This window comes from Toxotes jaculatrix, chromosome 18 (assembly GCF_017976425.1).
Source record: "Toxotes jaculatrix isolate fToxJac2 chromosome 18, fToxJac2.pri, whole genome shotgun sequence".
NCBI lineage: Eukaryota > Metazoa > Chordata > Actinopteri > Toxotidae > Toxotes > Toxotes jaculatrix.
The window spans coordinates 17,728,471-17,748,475 of record NC_054411.1 but is presented as its reverse complement, the minus strand read 5'-3'; the positions used below and the strand labels follow the sequence as shown (position 1 = coordinate 17,748,475).

The window sequence follows — 20,005 nt, the reverse complement described above, 5'->3', positions numbered from 1 at the left end:
TTAACTAAAATTTATTTATTAACTAAATAAATCAATAAACCAATCAAGGGGAGAGTTTGTCATTCTGGTGGAGAGTTAGATGACAAGATTGATATCTTGCTTATGTCTGTACACTAAATTAGTTAGCTTAGCTTAGCATTAAGACTGGAAATGGGGGGACAGCTGGCCTGTCTCTGTCCAAAGTAATCAAAATCCGCACCTCCAAAGCTCACTAACACTTTACGTATTGTTTGTTTAATTCATCCAAAACCAAAATACTTAAACAATGATTGCCCATTTTTGAGGGGCCAAGAAATAGTTGGGCACAAAAAACCTCCATAAAACACAAACTGTTCATTTGTGATGGTTAGAAGTGCCGCTTTGTGACCTTCAGTCAGACCTATGCTAGCTGTTTCCCCATTCCCAGTCATTATGCTAAACTAACAGACAGCTGAGAGACTGGGATTGAATTTCTCACCTAACTCTCCCTCAGAAAGCCAAGAAGCTTATTTCCTAAAATAATGAACCAGTCCTTTAATCATGAATATGCAGTCCATCCTATTATATCATATCACATACTGTAACCTTGCATTAGAGCATGTTTCCATACCAGAGGCACTTATAATAGCACTGAATAGCACTCCTTAGCTGTCTGAAATGCACTGTAACTGATTTAGAAACGCTGTTGTCATGTGTTGTGTGGAGCGATGCTCCACTGTGAGTCTGATTTATATGTGTCACAACCACATACTGAGACCAAGTATTGGTCACCCTCTCAAATGAGGGACTGAGCTATGACAAATTGCACTTGTTTTTTCCTCTGTTTTTTGTGTGGGCCATAGTGTTTATACAGGTAAGTGGCAGTAGGCCTACTGTTAATAGATTTACATGTTCGTGGACTTATGAACCCGAAAATCCTCATGGTGAAGTGTGTGAACAATTATTTGAAACAGCCTATTGTGTGCTCATTGTGTGATAAAGCCTGTGGGAAGATGATGCTGTGACATAACCGACCCCCCCACCCGCCTCACATCACCCTGTCTCCGGTCAGTAAATGTTACTGTGACTTCACTGGACAACCAGGTTTTCATGGACTTAATAGAGCCATCAGTCATGGAGGAAGGGGGGGGGGGGGCGTGAGGGAGAAGAAGAGAAGGCCCTCCTTGTTCTGCTGAAAAGGGAGGGAGAATAGAGGGAAGGCCAGAAGGGTGCTGGACTTGTGGGGGTGAGGGTGCTGGTCCAGGGGGTGGGGGCGGGGGTGCAGTTGTTGTCTTCTCTCTCACATTCCAAAGTTGTAACCTCATTTCCTGGGTCAGCCACTATTCAGGGAGTCTCCGAGGTTACCGATGATGTCATGGTGGGAGAGAAAGGAGGATGTCTGAGATGAGACAATGTGCCACTCTGGAAAGGCAGCCGGTGGAGGGGTGAGGGGATGGGAAGGAGAAGGGTGGGGGGGCGGGTAGCCAACACCCACAGTCAGCCCATAGTTAATACTTAATATGAGTTCACTATAATATATGACTGTTACAGAGCTTCTGCACATTGTCCATATATTTTGCTGCGTTTTGTGATCTGTGCAATATATCAGAAAAATGTTGGATATTTATAACAGGAAATATCAGGTAATCAGAACATATCAGGATATCTCATATCAATAACTGTGATTTTACATGTCTTGTGTGTAGAGAAAAAGCACCTGTGTGTTTCTCTTTGTGTCTGGACAAGGTAGGTGAGGTCTGTCTGAGATCATAGAAATAAAAAAACAACAACACTGCCACCTGTTGGCTGCACGAGTGACACACTAAAATAATGTTCACTATAATATCACTGATGTGGATTTCACAATAAATCATTAGATCTGTTTTGTATTCAGATTTATAATCTAACATCCTTTACTTTTATGTACTATTAGTAAAATGCACATTTTTATATGAATCTGAAATCCAAATTAATATTTATGAAATCTGAAAGCAGCATGTACAGAATATAGTTTTCTAAATCCTTTATACTGCAGCTACACTGTGCATGTTATATATATCAGGTTATGTTTGTGTAAGAACAGTAAATAGCCACTGATGATGTGTGCTGCTATATTATCATATCTAAGAGTTTTTACTAGTTTAACACGAGGTATAAGCTGATCCGTGAGCAAACACTACTAACAATAATTATGCATGCATTTATGAGAGTGGACCTATATGTGAATCTATATTGTTTTAATAAAGTCTGCAGTGCCTCAAGTTCCTTTACATTGATATTTTTGTGTAACTTTGCCATTAATTTTCATATAATACAATTAGCATACCACATAAGTGTTTACATAATAAGTATTTTAATATTTGTTTTGTAGATGTTTGCTATCATCTTCTTTTGTATTGCAGCAGCTTTTTGGTGTGGTGTTGTCTCATGAAAATATGTTTTAGTATAAAGTCAGTGTTTAGAATATGAAATAAAACTGATTGAATCTGTTGTCCATGCTTGTGTTGTGGTATGTCCGACTTTTGATGCACACTTAACTCAGAAAAATAAGATCTTTCAATCTGCTTCATAGTGAGTATTATTAGAAGATTGTTATTTATGTAGCACTTACAAAACAGTGTTAATAAAGAAATAAACTGTACTAGTCCTTCCACTGCCACACATACACAGACTAACAGAGATTATAAGAATTAGAGGAACACTGAGTGTAAACAGCAACCTGCTGCATACGTGTGTGTTTTTGCACAACCTGACATAAAGAAAGGAACAGGTGGCACTGCAGATATTTGTGGTGTGTGTCACAGTGTTTGTGGAAAGTTAAATACTGATGGTGGAAGTTGGTTTTGAATATCTGGAGGCAAACCTGGGCCACACTCGGGCAGCTCTTGATGGTGAAGTGTGCACTGTACTCTGAGCAACATGTAAAGCACATGGTAATTAGAAACTGCTCTCCTGCAGTGATGTGTATCAGGTGTGTTGTGCCGCTCAGATGATGCTCTGTGCTTTATGAATGGCTGAGTACCTGCACATGTAGTCCTCCAGTGACCTGTCCCCCCCCAGATACACCTCTGAGTACAGTCGACAGTAACAGTTTTCAGTTCCCTCGGGGAGAATCCAAATCCATAATTGCACAGTTTTAGCTCTGTCTGTTTAACCAATCCAGGAAAGTGAAACTCTGCTACTTTACTAGAGTATTTCCATTTTATGTTTCCAACACCTTTCAGATGAAATACTGTACTTTTTACTCCACGACACCTTTGTCTGAAAGCTAAAGTTTCAGGTTTCTTTCCAGATGAAGATATTCCACAAAAATACATATGATCAGTTTATAATATACAGAACACTGTTTAAAATTAAACCAGTGGTCCCCGCATCATTTTTGGCCTCTGACTCTCACAACCCCTCATTCATCTAATGATCCATTGGATGGGAACCACTGGATTGAACTAACTGTTTATAAATTATTTAAAAGTAGCTCCATCTCTAGCAGCTACAGTACATTAGTAAAATGATGCGTAGACACTGATGGATCAGTGTGGATCTAATAATGTGATACATAATAATCAAAGGGCCAAGTTTTCAGCATAACCAGTAGTTTTACTTCTTATTAATGTGAGTGGGCTACATTTCTGAAAATATTCTGTATTCTTCCTTAAGTAGTAGTTTTAGATTGTTTTATTGGTACTTTTACTCAAGAAGGATCTGAACACTTCCTCTACTACTGTGTTGAACATATTAAAACTTTATTTGTATTTGGATACTGACACATTCAGACATTTGGTGAAAGTTCACTGCTGCACATTACTGACCCTCTGACACATTCTACAGAAACTTAAAATGGAAGACGATAGATTTGACTGCTCCTAGTAGAATCTACCTGACAGGGTCAGAGGTCAATAACATGCAGGATCCCATGTTTTTTCAGCTGAACTCAACTGTATACCTTGTTGTTGGAAAAGGAAAATCTGGTTTGCAGACAGCATAACCAAGGACTGAAAAAACACACAGCAACAGGAAAACATAAACAGCAAAGACAAACCACATCAAACTTAATTCTTGGCTTTCTTAATTGTTGTTTATTTCACAGACAGTGACATGAATGGATGTCAGTGGGTGAGTTAGTAAATTTCCTCTCCCTGCATATGTTTTGGTTCACGTCTCCCTTACGCCTGTGAGAGAATCCGGTGATACAGTGGCCATATTGTTGCTGCAGCCGTCTTATGCATGGCAAATTCCTCTTGTGGCAATAAGGCTTTCATTCATTCATCCATCTACAGTAGTAATGTGCAGTGCGCTGCAGGCTGGTTGGGTTTCCTCCCTGTGCTGATTTGCCGACAGCAGATGAGCACCATCTGACACAGCAGAACAGCACAAATACAAGACTCTCATATGTAAATATTATGACACCTGCTTTTAGTAAACAATCACAATGTTTTACCTTATGACAGCTTAAAGGGGTACTCCATCAATTTTACACATGAACCAGGTCCACAGCTCATTTGATCTCAGGGGCCCCTGGGTGGGTTCATTTGGTCATGTGCTGTAGTATCTGCATATTCATTGCAAAAAACAACAACAACAAAACAGAATCTGTGTTTCCTGGAGCTTAAATTGTGTGATTCAAAAGCCTTAAGACCTCTGAAACCTACATGAGTAAGCTGCATAATACAGTATATGGCTCTACACAAATTCTTAAACTGACCTTCCCTTCAGTAGCAGTGGAGCTAACACATTTGTTAGCTGTCTTCGTTAGCTTTCCCAGCTATAGGCCAGCATACTGTCCTGTCACGTTCAAATGCGATCAACAGGTCTCAGGTTGAAGCAGGAGGGCGCTCGGCTGCCGCAGAGATCTGCGCCCATTTACAGCTGCATCAAGCTGCCTACAGAAAGGCAGCACGGGAGCACGGGAAGAAGTCCTTTGGTTTCAAAATAAAAGCACAAATCCCACCTGCCAAATCAAAGAGTGGGCTACATGAGTTATTATTGCACACATGATGGCCAAACTCCTGTAAAACATCCAGAGTGGTCAAATACACAAAATACGAAAACTTTTTAAAAATACTGTTTATGTGTGTAGAGGAGCAGTAGGTTAAATAGTCTGCACAAAATTTCAAAGACCAAAATCATCACAGAGTATTAGACACAAATAAGATGCTGAAAGTTCATCTATATAGCACCATTACAGTATGAATCTCATTCACCCATTCACACAGCAGAGTCTTGCCTAAGGACAATGCACTGGAGGAGCCGGGAGTCAAACCTCCAACCCTGTGAACAGTGAACAGAGTTAACAGAGTCAGTCTAATGTTTCCACTTGCCATTATGTCAACATAATTTACTTTTAGCCAATATTCTGCATCACACACATCATGTTGTGTATGTCATGTACTGATTTTCACAGTGGGGCTGACCTGTTTGTGTGTAACATTACCACCCTCCAGCAGGGCCCCTGCAGACTGGAGTGGTGTGACCCAAACTGTGCTGCCAGTCTGCTGTAATGTGATCCTGTCCATGTGGTAGGCTGAACTGTCATTATCTCTGTCATAATACTTTAACACGTTTGTTTTTGAAGGTTAAAATGTGTATCGTGTGTTTGTGTTCCTGTTACCACAAAAACATACTTCAGCGAGCAGCTAACCTGAGCTTCATGGCTCACATACCTTTAGCTCCATGTGAACTCTGTGTGGCCTGGCTTGCTAACCAGCAATGAGCTAGCTGTTAGCATTAATGTTTTTTTTTTTTTTCTGGAGCTTTCAGCCTTAATTTCATGTGAACCTATCAAACGTCGTTTTACTTTGAAGTTAAAAACAAGGAAGTCGTGTTTTTTGTTCTTGAGCTGACTTAACACTTGTTCCCTCCTCCTCAGCAGCATCACTCACCGGCTCTCAGCTTTCCGCAGAGCCGAACAGGAGGGCACCGTCGTGGGGGGAAGATGGCCTCAGTTTGCCCTGATAACCAGGACAGAGTCTGGGGGTGAGTCCTGGCGGGTTCCGGGTTTTCTCACACCGTTTCTTCCTCTCTCTCTGAGGATGAGAAGACAGCCAGCAGCAGCAGTAGCAGCAGCAGCAGCGGTCGCTCTCACACTGCTAGGACCAGGACACACTGCGTGATGCAGATCAGAGTCCAAGAGTTGACATCCTGCGTTCAGGAGGTGATGGTCTCTTCCTCCTCCTCCTCCTCCTCCTCCTCTCTCCTCACCATGTTAACATTTCATTCATTTGCTCCTCGTGAAACTCGGTACATCTGCGCCTTCACTGGGATTGTTGAATGTTTTTAGTTTTTTTTTATTTTTTATGTTTTTCAGGACATCCATGCTTTTAACCACTGGAGGACTTCAGCTGATACTCGTACAATGATCCGACGGCTGTAAAGTGAGACAAACATTGATAGAAGTCACCTGGAGTCGCCATCTAATTGGCTGTCCGCAAGGCACATGATGGCTAATAACGAGCTACAAGTGAGTTTCCTAACTTTGTCAATACTGTGTTAAAGCTGCTGTGTTAGTGTGAATATCAGAGCTCAGCATGTGCATGTAAAAGATGCAATGAGGCAAACATCTGGATCTGGTTTATATCCACACTGATTATCATGGAGGTGGGACCCTAAAAAGACAGATTTAGGCATAGGCTGAGAAATCCTCATGACTTTTTTCCACCCTGGGCACTAATGGAAAGACAGCATTGTATGACAGATTAAAGGCAAAACGTGTTCTGAAGCCAGCGGCAGCTGCTCTGAATGTCTGCGCCTCTACTGTGAGCTCACGTCAGTGATCAACATATACAAACAGCTAATGGATAACACAAAGTCAGTGATATTTTCAGGACAGAAGACTGTACTCACATTATTAATGTGACTTTATAACATTTCTGTTTCACAGACAAAAGTGGGTAGAGTGGCGATTTTACTTATTTCACGAATGAAAATAACTATAGCCTTGACACAGATTGCATTTCCCAAATTGCATGCAATGATTTCTCACACGGCAGCTGCCCTCAGGTAGTCAGGGGTGAGTCATGGTGGGTGTTATGGTGTCAGTGCCTCCGGCTTAATTTAGAGGGGTTGGGTTACAGTAAACCTGGTGTCAGTCCAGCCCAGGACACAGGGGAGGAAAATGTTAAAAATTAAAGGCTGAGTGCTGGCTCAGCTCAGCTCACACCAGGAGCCCGGCACATCACTCTGCAGTTAGTAACTCCTGTCACAAGGTTAAACTGCTGCCAAGAGGATGGAAAGCATTTATCTTGTAAATATTAGATACTTCAGCTTGACACAGGTCTACACAGCTGAAACAGTTACAGAAAAAAGATTTGGGACTGATGTGTGTGTCAGCCTGTGTGGGTTCAGTTTCACACAAGTTATTCCTGTGGCCAGTAAGTAAGTAAGTAAGTTTTTTTATTAGAGGGCGGCAATGTCCATTTGACACTGTGACACTGCTGAATCATTTGTTGTGAGTGAAAACTGGCTTCTTCCTTGGCATTTAGCAGTTTCCCTGAATAGGGAAGGTGCCTGCACTGTTTCTTGGAAAGCTACATTCCCTGTGTGGGCATGAGGATCAGCAGTAACAGCTAATATGGGTCATAGTGCACCATCCAAGTTCTGTGTTACACCAGTGGGTCTGTCACTGAAAAGCAGCTTGACCTCAGTCAAAAGAAGGGTGTTCTCCTCAGCAGTATAAAAGGAAAATCATAATAATAGAAAAATATTTAATGTGATTTGACGTTCTAGATTTGGTTCCTTGATTATCTCTCTTGCTTTAGAAATATTGAACAATAATAAATTCTTCATAATGCCCAAGTCTTTCAAAGACCTTGCCCCAGCTTGTAAAGCAGGCTTTCTGTTATAAATATGTAGAGATGGCTTCATCAGGGTTATTACACTGAACTCCATACAGTAGATCCTGAGTCATATACAATACCTTTAACAGTTAATTTCTCTTGCCCTGCTGTGTTGATGATACATTTAAACATGTTTACGGCCTCGTGACTCAGTCTGGGACTCTGAGATGATTGCCTGGGCTGCACTCGAGCAGTTTCTGTCTGCTCTGATGAATTCAGCTTCCTTCTGTGGCCATGACAAGGGTTCAGTCACCATTAGTGCAGGCCAGCCGACGGCCAGTGAGCGACGGCTGATTGAGCTCAGGGGGCCACGTTGGTAATGATGATAGGCTGAACCTGTCAGAGTGGACCCAGGTACAGCGGCGTGGTGATTGAGCTCACTTGATCACTCTCTTCCCTTTATTTCTCCTGAGCAGCTCATCAGGGCTCTGTAGTGTTGGCGACACTCGTTCTGCTGGAGGTCACGGCTGCTGGGCTCAGTGAGGAAAACGACTGGAATGACCCTCCCTTCTTTCTCTCTTCCTCCACCCCCCCCACCCCCTTAAAAACACATTATCTATATGCTCAGAACGAGGCCATCAGTGTAAAATGTAGATTAATTGTTAGTGCTGCCCTCTCCACCCTGCTCCTGCCGCTGACGCTCCTGCGTTGATCGATTTGCTGCCTGTTTATTTGTTGACCCTCCTTCTCCTTCAGATGGCTTTAAAGAATGTAAATCAAGCCTTCTGCTGAGGATGTGAGCTCTGCTCTGAGCTGATAACATAAGCCACACTTTGAGGTACCTATGCACTCTGCGGCCGCCCTCTCATGAATTCTTTATTTCTGTTGGTTTCCTGTCGTTATCATCTGTAAGAGTTCAGAGGAGCTGCTGCTTCCCTTCAGCGGTCAGCAGCAGAGGCAACTCCAGATTACTTTTTTATTGATCATCAGAGAGAGTGGAAGCAACTTGGTCCATTTCTTTAATGGGCATAATGAAGACCTTTGAGCACACTCGTGCAGAAGCGCTACGGGGCCGACGTCCGCTGATGGTCTCACACATACACAGTGATGTCTTGCATCACACTCGCAGTAATGTGTGTCTCCAGCTGCCACTGCCACGGATAATAGGATTAGGAGATGGTGGACTTCGCCGTGTCTCTGACCTCCCAGTAGGGTAGCATTAGTGCCCTCAGTCACCCACACATGCTCACACACACACACACATATGCAACCCCCCCCCAACATCCCGTCTCTCCTGCTTGAATCCAGGATTATACTGTGTCTGCAGAAATCTGTCTCTCCCCCAGATACCAGTAGACAAACATATATCTGCTGCATTACATCTTCAGTGCACTGATGGGACATCTTAATGGCTTTCATCAATAAAACCAGTGGACGTGTCTGGCCCTCAGCTCACTCATTAGGGTGCAGCCAGGCAGTCCCAGTTAGTGTGAGGGAGGAATGCTGGTATCTTAACACAGAAAAAAAAAACCTTAAAAAAATGTTAAGTATCCCTTCAAGTGAGGAACATGACTCCCTGTGTTTCTATGCCAGTCTAAGGGCCCGTTTCCATTCAGCTGGCCACTCTGAGCACCAGCTGTTGCTGTTATATGCCCATCACCCACCAGGCTTTCAGAGCATTAGTTATCATTGATACCAAGCCAGAGGACTAAAAAAATAAATTTGTCAGAGAAACAGGTGAAGGGGACTAACTGATAGTTGTACTAGTTTAATAGTGTCTAGCAACGTTTTGGCTTTTTCTAAGCTGGCTGTGTGAGTGTTTCAGGGCTTTAAGGGATTGTTGGTATTACAGGATTCAAGAATGTGTTGCTAAGAAGGACAAGTTGGTGAAATGGGGTTACGCTGAGGGAGCAACATATCGTGAATTCAATCTGGAAATGATGATTCTGGCAGTATGACTCGGGGATAGGAAGGTCACAAAGGAAGGGAGCCATTTAGGAGCCATGTGTTTGCCTGAGAAGCGAGCACTGATTGGTTGCTAAAGTAGTTTTGTAATGCCAGTGGGCTCTGAGGCCCAGCGGTGCTTGTGAAATAGCTTAGACTGTGATTTTTAGCCTGGGTTTTGTCACTGAAAGAACCTTCTGAGGTAAAAGGGGCAAAGAAGAAGAAGAAGCTGTATACTGAAGGAGCAGAGCTGACTGATGCTGACAGCATCAAATGTGATATATTGTTATTTAAACCCAAAATGTGACAGTATATTGTTGGATATGGATGCTTTTACATATTTGATTCAAAATTCAGAATATTATGAAATTAGGGAGGTAAAACTGTATTTTTATATAGCCAAATCAGTAATGTAAGAGATGACATTTCAGCAAACAAACAAATGAATAGATGAATGGACATATTATATAAACTATAATATATCAATAGACAAGATTATAGTATAATATTGAAACTGCTGACCTTTGGGGGAACAGAGAGCTGCAGAGTTCAAAAAGTAGGAAACTATCACAGGCAGGTAGCAAAGCGTCTCCCTCCAGTTTCATCTCCTCTGTCAGAGTATAAACTGCTGCTGCAGACAGGTGTCTGACAGGAGTCGATCGTATCATACAGATACACTTTTAGAATAAAATGTGAGAACTTATTGTACCACTAGTAACTGAGCTGACGAGCCAGGTAACTGACAGTTAGCAAGCTCGTGAGCTCGAATAGCTTTTGATGTGACCAGGCACAAAGTATAAAGGGTGAGGTCGACACAAGCTGTTTGTGTAGAAACTGAAGGAGAGAGAGTAGCAGAGGAACCTGGGCTGTGTGACCTGATTGTGGTTACACCTGAGGCATTTGAGATGAGTTATCCCGCCACCGTACAGAGGTCATGTGATAGCCTGTGTATTGTGCTGCGGGACTGGTGTTGGGTTTAAGGGGAGCACAGACCTCAGGCTTCATGAGAGCAGCGGCGCGCTCGGCCGTGATGCTGCCCTCAACAGTGGACTGTCTGTTCTGTCAGCTCAGAGGCCGTAAAAGTGAGACAGACAGGGAGGAAACACAGCTATTATTACCTGCTGGAGAGGCAGTGACAGTGGTAGTAGCAGGGTCGCCCAACAACAAGCCTACCCTTCAGAATGTAACCCAACCTGCAGCCATTGTTGTTATTAAAGTCTCTGAGGCTGAATTGCTGGAACCTTAAGATACACAATAGCAGCAAGAGACACAAATAGCAGCAAGGTGCCATTGTGGGGTTGGGGTTTTTTTTTTTTATACCCACTGTCAACAATGTGCGAGAGATTATGAGAGTTGTAACAGGAGGAGTATAAATAGTTTAATGAATAGGATGTAGCGTCTGTGGAGGGAAAGTCCAGAGAACAGAAAAAAGTTGTGCAGAGATGTGTGGCTGACACTTAACCAAGTGACATTGTCATCTTTGCAGCCGCTGCCTCATGATTAGTCATGGGCAGTGTTGCAGTTAACATTATATTGATCCTCATCTGTCATGTGAGTCTAATATCAGGCTCATTACAAAATGCAGCTTGTTATTTTTGCTTCCTAAATGTTAAACTCTGTTCTTATTAATGTTGAAGGCTTCTATATTTTACTTATTGACAACGAATCCCATGAATGGACCCAAACTAATAATGAATTGATCCATATGTAGATAGATTCAAACCGCACTACAGGTACACAGGTACACTATAACTAAAAAACAATATCCTCAGGTGTAATACCTCAGCTGCAGATGAGCCACCACTGTGGGTGGACTCCTTGTGACCTTAAAGCACATTGCCTTTACTAATGGCGTCTTGTTTTCATTAGTCATTATACTGTAATTAATAACACAAATCTGTAAACATTAGTGCTGCTTGTGTGTTATTCCTCCTCTTGTCCTATGTTTATGAGTGCCATGCTATCGTAATCAACAGCATCGGTAAAGAGGGATAATCAACTGCATTATGGAATGGACCTCTTATCCCCCACAGCACCGTCTGCCATAATCATTTTTAATCTGCTTTCCATGTCCATTACCATCATGCCCGCTCAACCAGTCCATTACATAGCGGGGCTCTCAGCAGGCATCATGGCCCCGTCACACAGCACAGCACAGCACACACTCACACTTAAGCTGGAAACAACCAAATGTAAAAATGCTGGGCATCAAACATTTAACGACTTTTCCAGACTCCAGTCTTCTCCATTCAGGTTTCTGTCTCTATGCAGCTCATGTTACTGGGACCTTATTCTGATTAGTACAGTTTCCAGTCAAAAGTCCTCAAACAACTACACTTCAAAGCAATGTATGCCTCTCTCTATTTGTCATCTTACACTTGTACCTTGTATTAGTCTTTCCTCTTTATATATCCCCCCTCTCCCATATTCCATATACCTGTCTGTTTTTGAATGGATCTCCCACCATGCCAGGGGTTGGCATGCCTGGGTCCCTGCCCTACATACATTGCACCCAACCCTGATGCCAGTACAGGTGGATTGGTGCGGCATCAGCAGTAATGCAGGCTTTGTACCGGACCACTGTGGTGAAGAGGGAGCTGTCAATCTACGTTCCAACCCTCACCCATGGTCATGAGCTTTGGGCAGTGACTGAAAGACTAAGATTATGAATACAAGCAGCTGAAATTAGTTTCTTCCATAGTGAGGCTCAGAGTATCCAGGATCCATTTGAGGACACCTTCCACTGGAGGTTTTCCAGGCATGTCCAAGTGGCAGGAGACCCTGTGATATACCCAGAACATGCTGGAGAGATAGTACGTCTCATCTGGCCTGTGAACTGCAGGATCCCCCAGGAGTAGCTGGAAACCATTGCTAGGAAAATGGGCGTCTGGTGATCCCAGCCTGCTCCCACCGTGACCCAACTCTGGATCAGCGCCAGAAAATGAATGGATCTTCCTCTCCAACACCCACGTTCCCAGTCTGGAAACATAAAATCCAGAGCATGACAGTGGTTAAAGTAGCGCTGACTGTAAAGCCATGAAGTGTCTCATTCGTTCTCCTCTGAGTAACACCCTTATCCAGGTTGACTGTTGTAGGTCAACAACTTTGTTTGCTGCCTTTTTTATATGCAGGTTGTGCTCACTGGAGCATTCAGAGAACTGTGTCTGTTGGATTCAAGTCCAAAGACCCATTTACCTTTTACCTTGAAACACATTTGAAATTACTTTCCTTTCTTGCTTGAGAAGATAACTATTTAAAAACTGCATATATATATATATTTTTTTTTTTTTTCATTTTAGTTAGTTTAGTCAGTGTCCTTCACCTGTCCCATGTGTCTCAAGCTTCGGTTACATGCATGACAGAAGCAGATTAAGTATGTGGACTGCAGAGCTTTTCTCCCTGGGGGTTTATGCGGCCTTATTCCTCAGGAGCCTACACAGAACGTCTGTTTGCTGCAGCGCAGTTCACAATGCACAAAGCTGGGAACACAAACACATAAGCGTTTACCGAAGTCTCTTGAGAAGATCGACCCCTTCACAAAGATGCCATTCATGCTGAGCATGATCTGCTCCGCCCCAGCTGTGGACACTGCTGGAACACTCACAGACACACACTGCCTCAGACGCAGGCATGCAGACAGATGTGCGCTGAAACACACACAGAACACTCTTTCTCACCTAAGCTTCAGCACAGTCTTCCTCCTGTTTACCCAGACCGGGAGAATCGTCCACCCTCGTGCACGTGATGCCTTCATCAAGCTCCGGTTGTACAGAGGATGTACATACATCCATGATGCACTGTAAAACAGCAAAAGGAGATTTGGCAACAGAATTTCCACTGGAATATGAGGGATTTTAGGGATTAACAGGAAACACACACATAGTCCAAGGTACATTCTGTAAGCTCATTCATAGAGGGCCGGAGTTGAATTTGTACTACAAGACTAGATATTAGCTGGAAATTTGGATTTGGTAACTTACTGATTGATTTAGATTAAATTTGTTGCTTGCCATTTATACACTTTGCTTTTTGACAGATTTAAACAAAAGAAAAATAATATGGATTATTAGTGGTATTTAGAGGTGCTGGTATGTAGAATTTTTTACCCACAGGCTGAGCGAGGCTAGCTGTGTCCCTCTGTTTCCAGGATTTATGCTAAGCTAAGATAACTGGTTGCTGGCTGCATCATTTATTTCTTTATTTTATTATTATTCTTTTATTATTCTTTATTTTATATATTTAAAGTACAAATAAGAGAGTGGTATCAATCTTCTCATCTCTATTGATGATTTTTGTCTGTGTCAGTACAAAAGACAAAACATCCATAAATCATCGGATTGTTGTTGCAACTGAAATCTTATTTAGCTCTGCTGCTGTGCAGTGGAATTGGCCCACTTACCCACATTAGAGTCTGCTCACTGAGTGTAACAGTGTCCTGAAGTTAACTCTGCAGTCTGTTGTACACAGACTTCCCTCTCATCTGCTGTGTTGACATAACGAGGAGCAACATTTCTCCTGTTAGTACTCACAATATCCAGATGACATTGTCTTACTGTGTGTGTCCCTGTGTGTGTGTGTGTGTGTGTGTGTGTGTGTGTGTGTGTGTGTGTGTGTGAGTCTGTGAGGACTGCTGGTCTATGGTCCTGTTTAAGGTGAGAAGTAAGGTGTGAATTGAGGTTAGGTTAAGTTTAGAGTTTGGCATGAATTATTTATGGTTTAGCTTAGAAGTCTGTCCACAATGACTGTGAATCATTTCAATGTCCAAACAAGGATAGCTGCGCAAACACGTGTGTGTGTGTGCCTGTACGGTAAAAGTGTTAATGTGTCGTCATGCTCAAGTTTTTCCTCCATCAGTGTATTATTTATGTTGTTATGCCTCAGTGCCAGTGACAGCCGTGTCCGGAGGCGTCATGTTTTTGGGTTGTTTGTCCCAGTCTCTTGGACGCAGTATCTCAGGAACACCTTAAAGGAATTAAGTTTTTGACCTCATTTCACATGCTGATTGTGATAAAAAAAAAAAAAAACACTTAAAACATTTTATTAAGTTTCTCCATATATTATATAAGTCTGGACGTGGATGTAAAATGCAATTTGACTGGTTGGTGGAGACGTTGAACCGTGAGGCTGAATTCTAGTTCGTTATCAATCACTTTATTTTATCTGCTGTGCAGTGGCATGAAGACAAGATTGTGTGTGTGTGTGTTTAGAGAGATTAATTGGAATTCACTGTTCCCCCGCCCCACCCCAAACTCCAAACAACCCCCCCAGGCCCCCACCCCACCCCCACCTCTTAACCCAAATCCCATCCACTGCATGCTGAATGAGGCTGTGTGCAGACATCAGGATGTGAGGAGAATTTAAAACTTGTGTTTCTTCTCCTAAATTCTGTCTCACTCTCTCGTTCACAAGCTGTGTTTCAGTCGATAACACGCACGTGCCAGCGCACAAACACACACTATTAAAGTGATGAGTAACACTATTAGGAGAAATCTGACCTCCTAACTTTACTCTCTTTCTTTTCCTTTATTCCTCTCTGTCATTGTTGATCTTTTTACATAGCGAGCGTTCAGTTTGGACCACGAAACTCATGTTTTCCTTTCCTCTGCCTTTCCTAATAACCCGCAGTCTTCTTCTGCTCTCTTGGGGCTGTCGCTTCCTTTAACAGCTACAATGTACGGGTCACATCTGTCCCCTTCAGCCTGCAACAATATGAGACACTTGCAGCGTCTTCAAGGCGACACATTGCAGAAAAGGGCCACATCCACACACGCCGAAGTTCACGACACAAACCTGTGTAATCCACATCTTTCCGATAATAAACATATTTTCATCAACAGTAACTTCCTGGAAATCCCAATCCCCCTTTCCCCTACAAAAACACCCCTCCATTCAGTATCTGGCTTAGGCTTACATTTGTGAAATGATGATTATTTTTGGCAACACTATATTCACAATTAGGCTAAAAGTCCACACCCAAACCCATCATTAATATTGCTTCATTTGAATTGCAGTTGTGAGTGAGGTAGGGCATGAATGAGCACCGAAATGACAGTGCTGGCAACTGGAGCGTTCCCCTACTGTCTCTCTCTACCCCAACAAAATGGACTTAATATTCTATTCATAGACACAGGCATGGCAGGATGACCTGACGGGCCATTAAAACTTAATCAAAGGGATGGCTTTCTGTCACCCACCGGCAGCACCGGGCAGAAGTCTGATAACTAGAATGTGTGACGGAGGACGATGCCTGACAGATCGGCAATGAGATGGAGAAAAACAGGTGCGAGAGGAAAAGGGTAAACATGTAAAGAGAGGAAAATACAAGCAGGGGAAGATGGAGGCTGCTGCAGAATGTAAGAGAGATGTGAGAGTAGCTATCAATCAACATGACAGGCAGAAATGGTCTTGTTTACATTCTTCTCAGCAGCATATTGTCACCTGAAATAGTATCGATCAATCACTAAGTTGATTATGATCTTGAAACCTGCAAACGACAGACCATGAACCTGTGTTACAGACAGTAAGGCTGCATGGTGAAAATCTGTCTTACTGTCATAAAGAGGAGGGTGATACGCGTTAATTGTTTAGATATGGGGATAACAGTCTCACCTGGGAGGCATTCGTAGTGTTGCACTGTCACACAAAGGTGACAGAAGTAGTTCAGAAAGGTGTCGGGTTGTTTGATCATCCGATGACCGCTCCTGATGAAGTATACACAGATTGTTCCCTGTGCTTTGTATTCACTGGTTTCTCTGGTCTTTGTGAGGTATAAACCAGTGGTTTCAAATAAATGATGATGTTATTTCACTCTCCCACAAGAGTGGGAACAGGCTAGCATAGGATATTAATGATACAGTCAGACAGTTTGGAATAAGATGGTCAAGGGAATGAAAAGGAGTAAGTTGGATGTGAACAGGTTAATTACACAGAATTCATATGTTATGGGTCAGTCCTAATGAGGTGAACAGGATGAGACTGTAACTTTAAGAGCTTGTATCTTTAAACCGATGTGATGTTAGTTCCTGATACTGTGGTCAGCACAGTTTTAGTAACTGCTTCTATGTCACAGACACAATGAACGAGTCCGTTTGGTCCTAGAGGCATCACTGCAGCTTGTGTTTGGCTTTTAGGTCTTAAAGATTTCAGCTAATAATGAGAGCTGAGCCATATTTGTGAAGGGGAGAGACAGCATGGATGCATGGGGGCTGCTATCTCTGCAGCCACCAGTCCACATTACAGAGGAGACACTGAGAGTCACAGCTGCTCGGTAAGGAAATGTTTCACTACCCGCTCACAGATAAGAGACAGAGCATTTATGTGTTTTATCAAAATCATGTCAAGCAGGAGCCACTGCCTGTATTTTGCATACTTTGGCTGAACTTGTGTTCGGCCAAAGTATGCATGTTATTTCACTTCCTATTCCCCCATTGTACTGTCAGGGAATAAGAAGAACTAGACGTGCTTTGGTGCCCTTTTGACTGCCATGCTGTGTGTGTGTGTGCGTGTGTCCATGTTTGTCCCTCACCTTCTCTGTCTATGAGCCGGTATCATTTTGTGTGAGCGTGTGTGGTACAACATGATACAGATAGGGAGCCGGGAAGGGCCATCTGCCACTCAGTGAGGGCTCGGCGGGTCAGTGACCGCTCACTGCTCAGAGTCTGATAAACCCGTGGCCCTCCGTGTGGGTCTTAGTGACAGGAAGAGGACAGAAGTCAGACAGCAACGAGACCGCCTGTATCCAGACAGGGCCGAGGATCTGGGATCAGTCAGTGCTGCCTGTGTGTGATCTCTGCTCATTCGTGTCTCAGAGGTGACAACTCAGCTTGTCTTCCTCCTTTTTGCGTGAATTCAGATTTTATGCCAGCTTGTAAAAAATCAGTTCGGCTTCTAGTCAACTTACACGCAGCAGGCCAACGTCGGTCTCTTCCTCTCTGTGTGCCGTTCGTGCCCATATGGCACGGTGCTACATCAAGGGGACATAACAGAACTCAGTGCACAGATGCTGCTTGTTTTGCAGCTTTTATGAAAATCAGATAATCCTTTTGTCAATTTTAATTTGTTTTGTTATTCCTGAATTGATTTTTATGAGAAAAGGAAATAATAATGCACCTTATTATGAAGCCCTGTCCTTTTAACAGCTCATTTAGATGTCAGGTCCCCCACAGAAGAAGATGAACGTAGAACCTCACACTGGGAGTGTTTTGCTCTTTGACCTTTTCTCTCAGGGCAGTTTATTTTCTTAATTCACCACTGACAGTGTGTTCTCATGTACATGCAAACAGACCTGCAGTTAAATAACAGAAATAACACTGTACAAATTCTACCTCAACAGGCAGACACGCACACACGACTGTACAGTGCGTGGTCTGATAGTCCATTAAATATGACCACAACCTATCACAACAGCCTGCCTCTCAGCATTGGTAACCCAGTAGCAGGAAGCAGAGTGGCTGTGAGCTCGCTCACTTACAAAACCACCCGAATGTGTGTATGTGTGTGTCTGTACAAAGTGCATGACGCCTCAGTCTCTATCTGGCAAAGAGCAGAACAGGAAGTAGCGAGGTGGGGCTCAGTCTATGCTGTTCTCTCTTCCTCTACTCCGCCTCGTTCACTCGCTCCGGATTTAGACTGACTTTTGATTCCTGGCGGGAAGGACATCCTGGATTTTGAGGAGGCAGGAATAGCACTCGGAGTTGCCTGATTGGAACTGCTGTCAGTGCTGAGTGTGTGTGATAGTGTGTGTGTGTGTGTGTGTGTGTGTGTGTGTGTGTGACAGGGGACAGAGGGGAGGGAGGGGGCCTGGGAGTGAAGCCAGAGGGAGGCCAAACATGGCCAGTGAGGATGTACTGGAGGACCTGCCAGGGGATCTAGCGGTTGATTCCCCGGGACCCACTGAGCAGAATGACACAGAGCCATCGGTAGGCAATTGTAGCCAGAGCAGGCCTCAACATGGCCGCCTTTTTTTCTTTCCATCATTGCCTTGGCCCTTCTCTTTTCTGTCAGCTTCCTTGTTCACTTCCTGTAAAAACACCTCCTATCTGACAGCGAGTCACTTGTGACTTTTTATTCCTGCGTGTGGTTGTGATTTCACCACACTGTGCGAGCTGTCTTACACCTCGCTCCAGAGGTTCTTTGTTGTAAAACACCAGGGATTAAGTTGTATTGTGTTGAACTGGAGTGCGTCACAGTACAAACTCTCCCTTCCTGTCGTTCATGGTGTGCTGTTGCCTCTGCGCTCTCTCTTTTGCCTTGAATGGCTGTGGCCCCGGCTGCAGCTCACACTGAGAATGTCTTGGCCCTGCAACATCAAGGATGATGTCTAACGTACACATGTGCATTTGTTGCTGTACTTGTCCATAATGTCAATATCTGTTCACATCTTTAAAAAGATGATAAATGTTGTGACGAGTTTCTTCCCCATCAAACTCCCTGGCAAAATAACACATTTCTGCAGTGTTATTCCTTTTTATGACCTTGTTCTTGTACCAGTTTGAGAAACATGTTCACTTATGTTAATTCGGAGTTGTGCAATGACATAACATTGCAAAGCAGCAGTTAAAATCCCGCAAGCACTCGGCCCGTTCCATGTGGTGGGGTTGGCTGCTTGGGGCCGTGCCTGACTTGTACTGTATTGTGTTGCAGATGGATTATGGCTTTAATGAGAGCAGAGCTGTAGCCCCAGGCTGCATGTAGCTGGATGGACACAGAGACCTAAGAAGTTGTAATCAGATCTACTAAGCTGGATGGCCGGCTGCACGGTGCAGTGAAAGGCCCTGAGCACCGCGTCATTATACTCTGTCAGAGGAGGGGGCAGTCCTCACTGTCCGAGTGTGTGTGTGTGTGTGATCTGATGAGATCTAATATCACAACATTAAATGAATGCATGGCATATCCAGGCTTTCAAGCCCTGTTCAGTAAGTTTATGAAGAATATATGTGGTTCTCTGTGGATGGAGAAATATACAGGCAGTGGACACAGTAACATGAACTACTGTTAAATGCACTTGCACTGCAGGATACACTATAATCTTTTGTAAAGCATAAAATGTTCAGTTAAGACTGTGTCAGAGAGGTGTTGACTTTTAAGACCTGCAGCATGGCGGTGCTGCTGGGGCTGCTGTTCACATTATTTTGTCCCCTCTCTTGTATTCAGGCCCTTGCGTCTGATGCCTGGGTTAACAGTGGCATCAGGAAACTCTCATTGCTAAGAGCTGTTTTTAATGTGAATATTAGGTCGAATTTTTTTTATTACCTATATATTGTATTTATTTAAACCCAGAAATACAGCAAACTGGGACAGGGACCGACGTTGTGGTTATGTGACACTGTTAG

General features: G+C 43.3%; 1 protein-coding gene across 3 annotated transcripts in view; it reads left to right on the top strand.

Moving 5' to 3' along the window:
- Nucleotides 1-5,858: 5,858 nt before the first annotated feature.
- pkn1b (protein kinase N1b) overlaps nt 5,859-20,005 on the top strand; it is a 28,004-nt gene continuing 13,857 nt past the window's right edge. Inside the window, exons 1-2 of one of the 3 annotated variants that reach the window (XM_041062224.1) lie at nt 5,859-6,109; nt 6,263-6,415. In XM_041062224.1, coding sequence (XP_040918158.1) covers nt 6,392-6,415 — 24 coding nt within the window. In that variant the 5' untranslated portion in view covers nt 5,859-6,109; nt 6,263-6,391. Of the gene's footprint in view, nt 6,110-6,262; nt 6,416-16,741; nt 16,942-18,222; nt 18,593-20,005 lie in introns of those variants that run through there. The other 2 variants (XM_041062223.1, XM_041062222.1) reach the window with 2 other exon arrangements.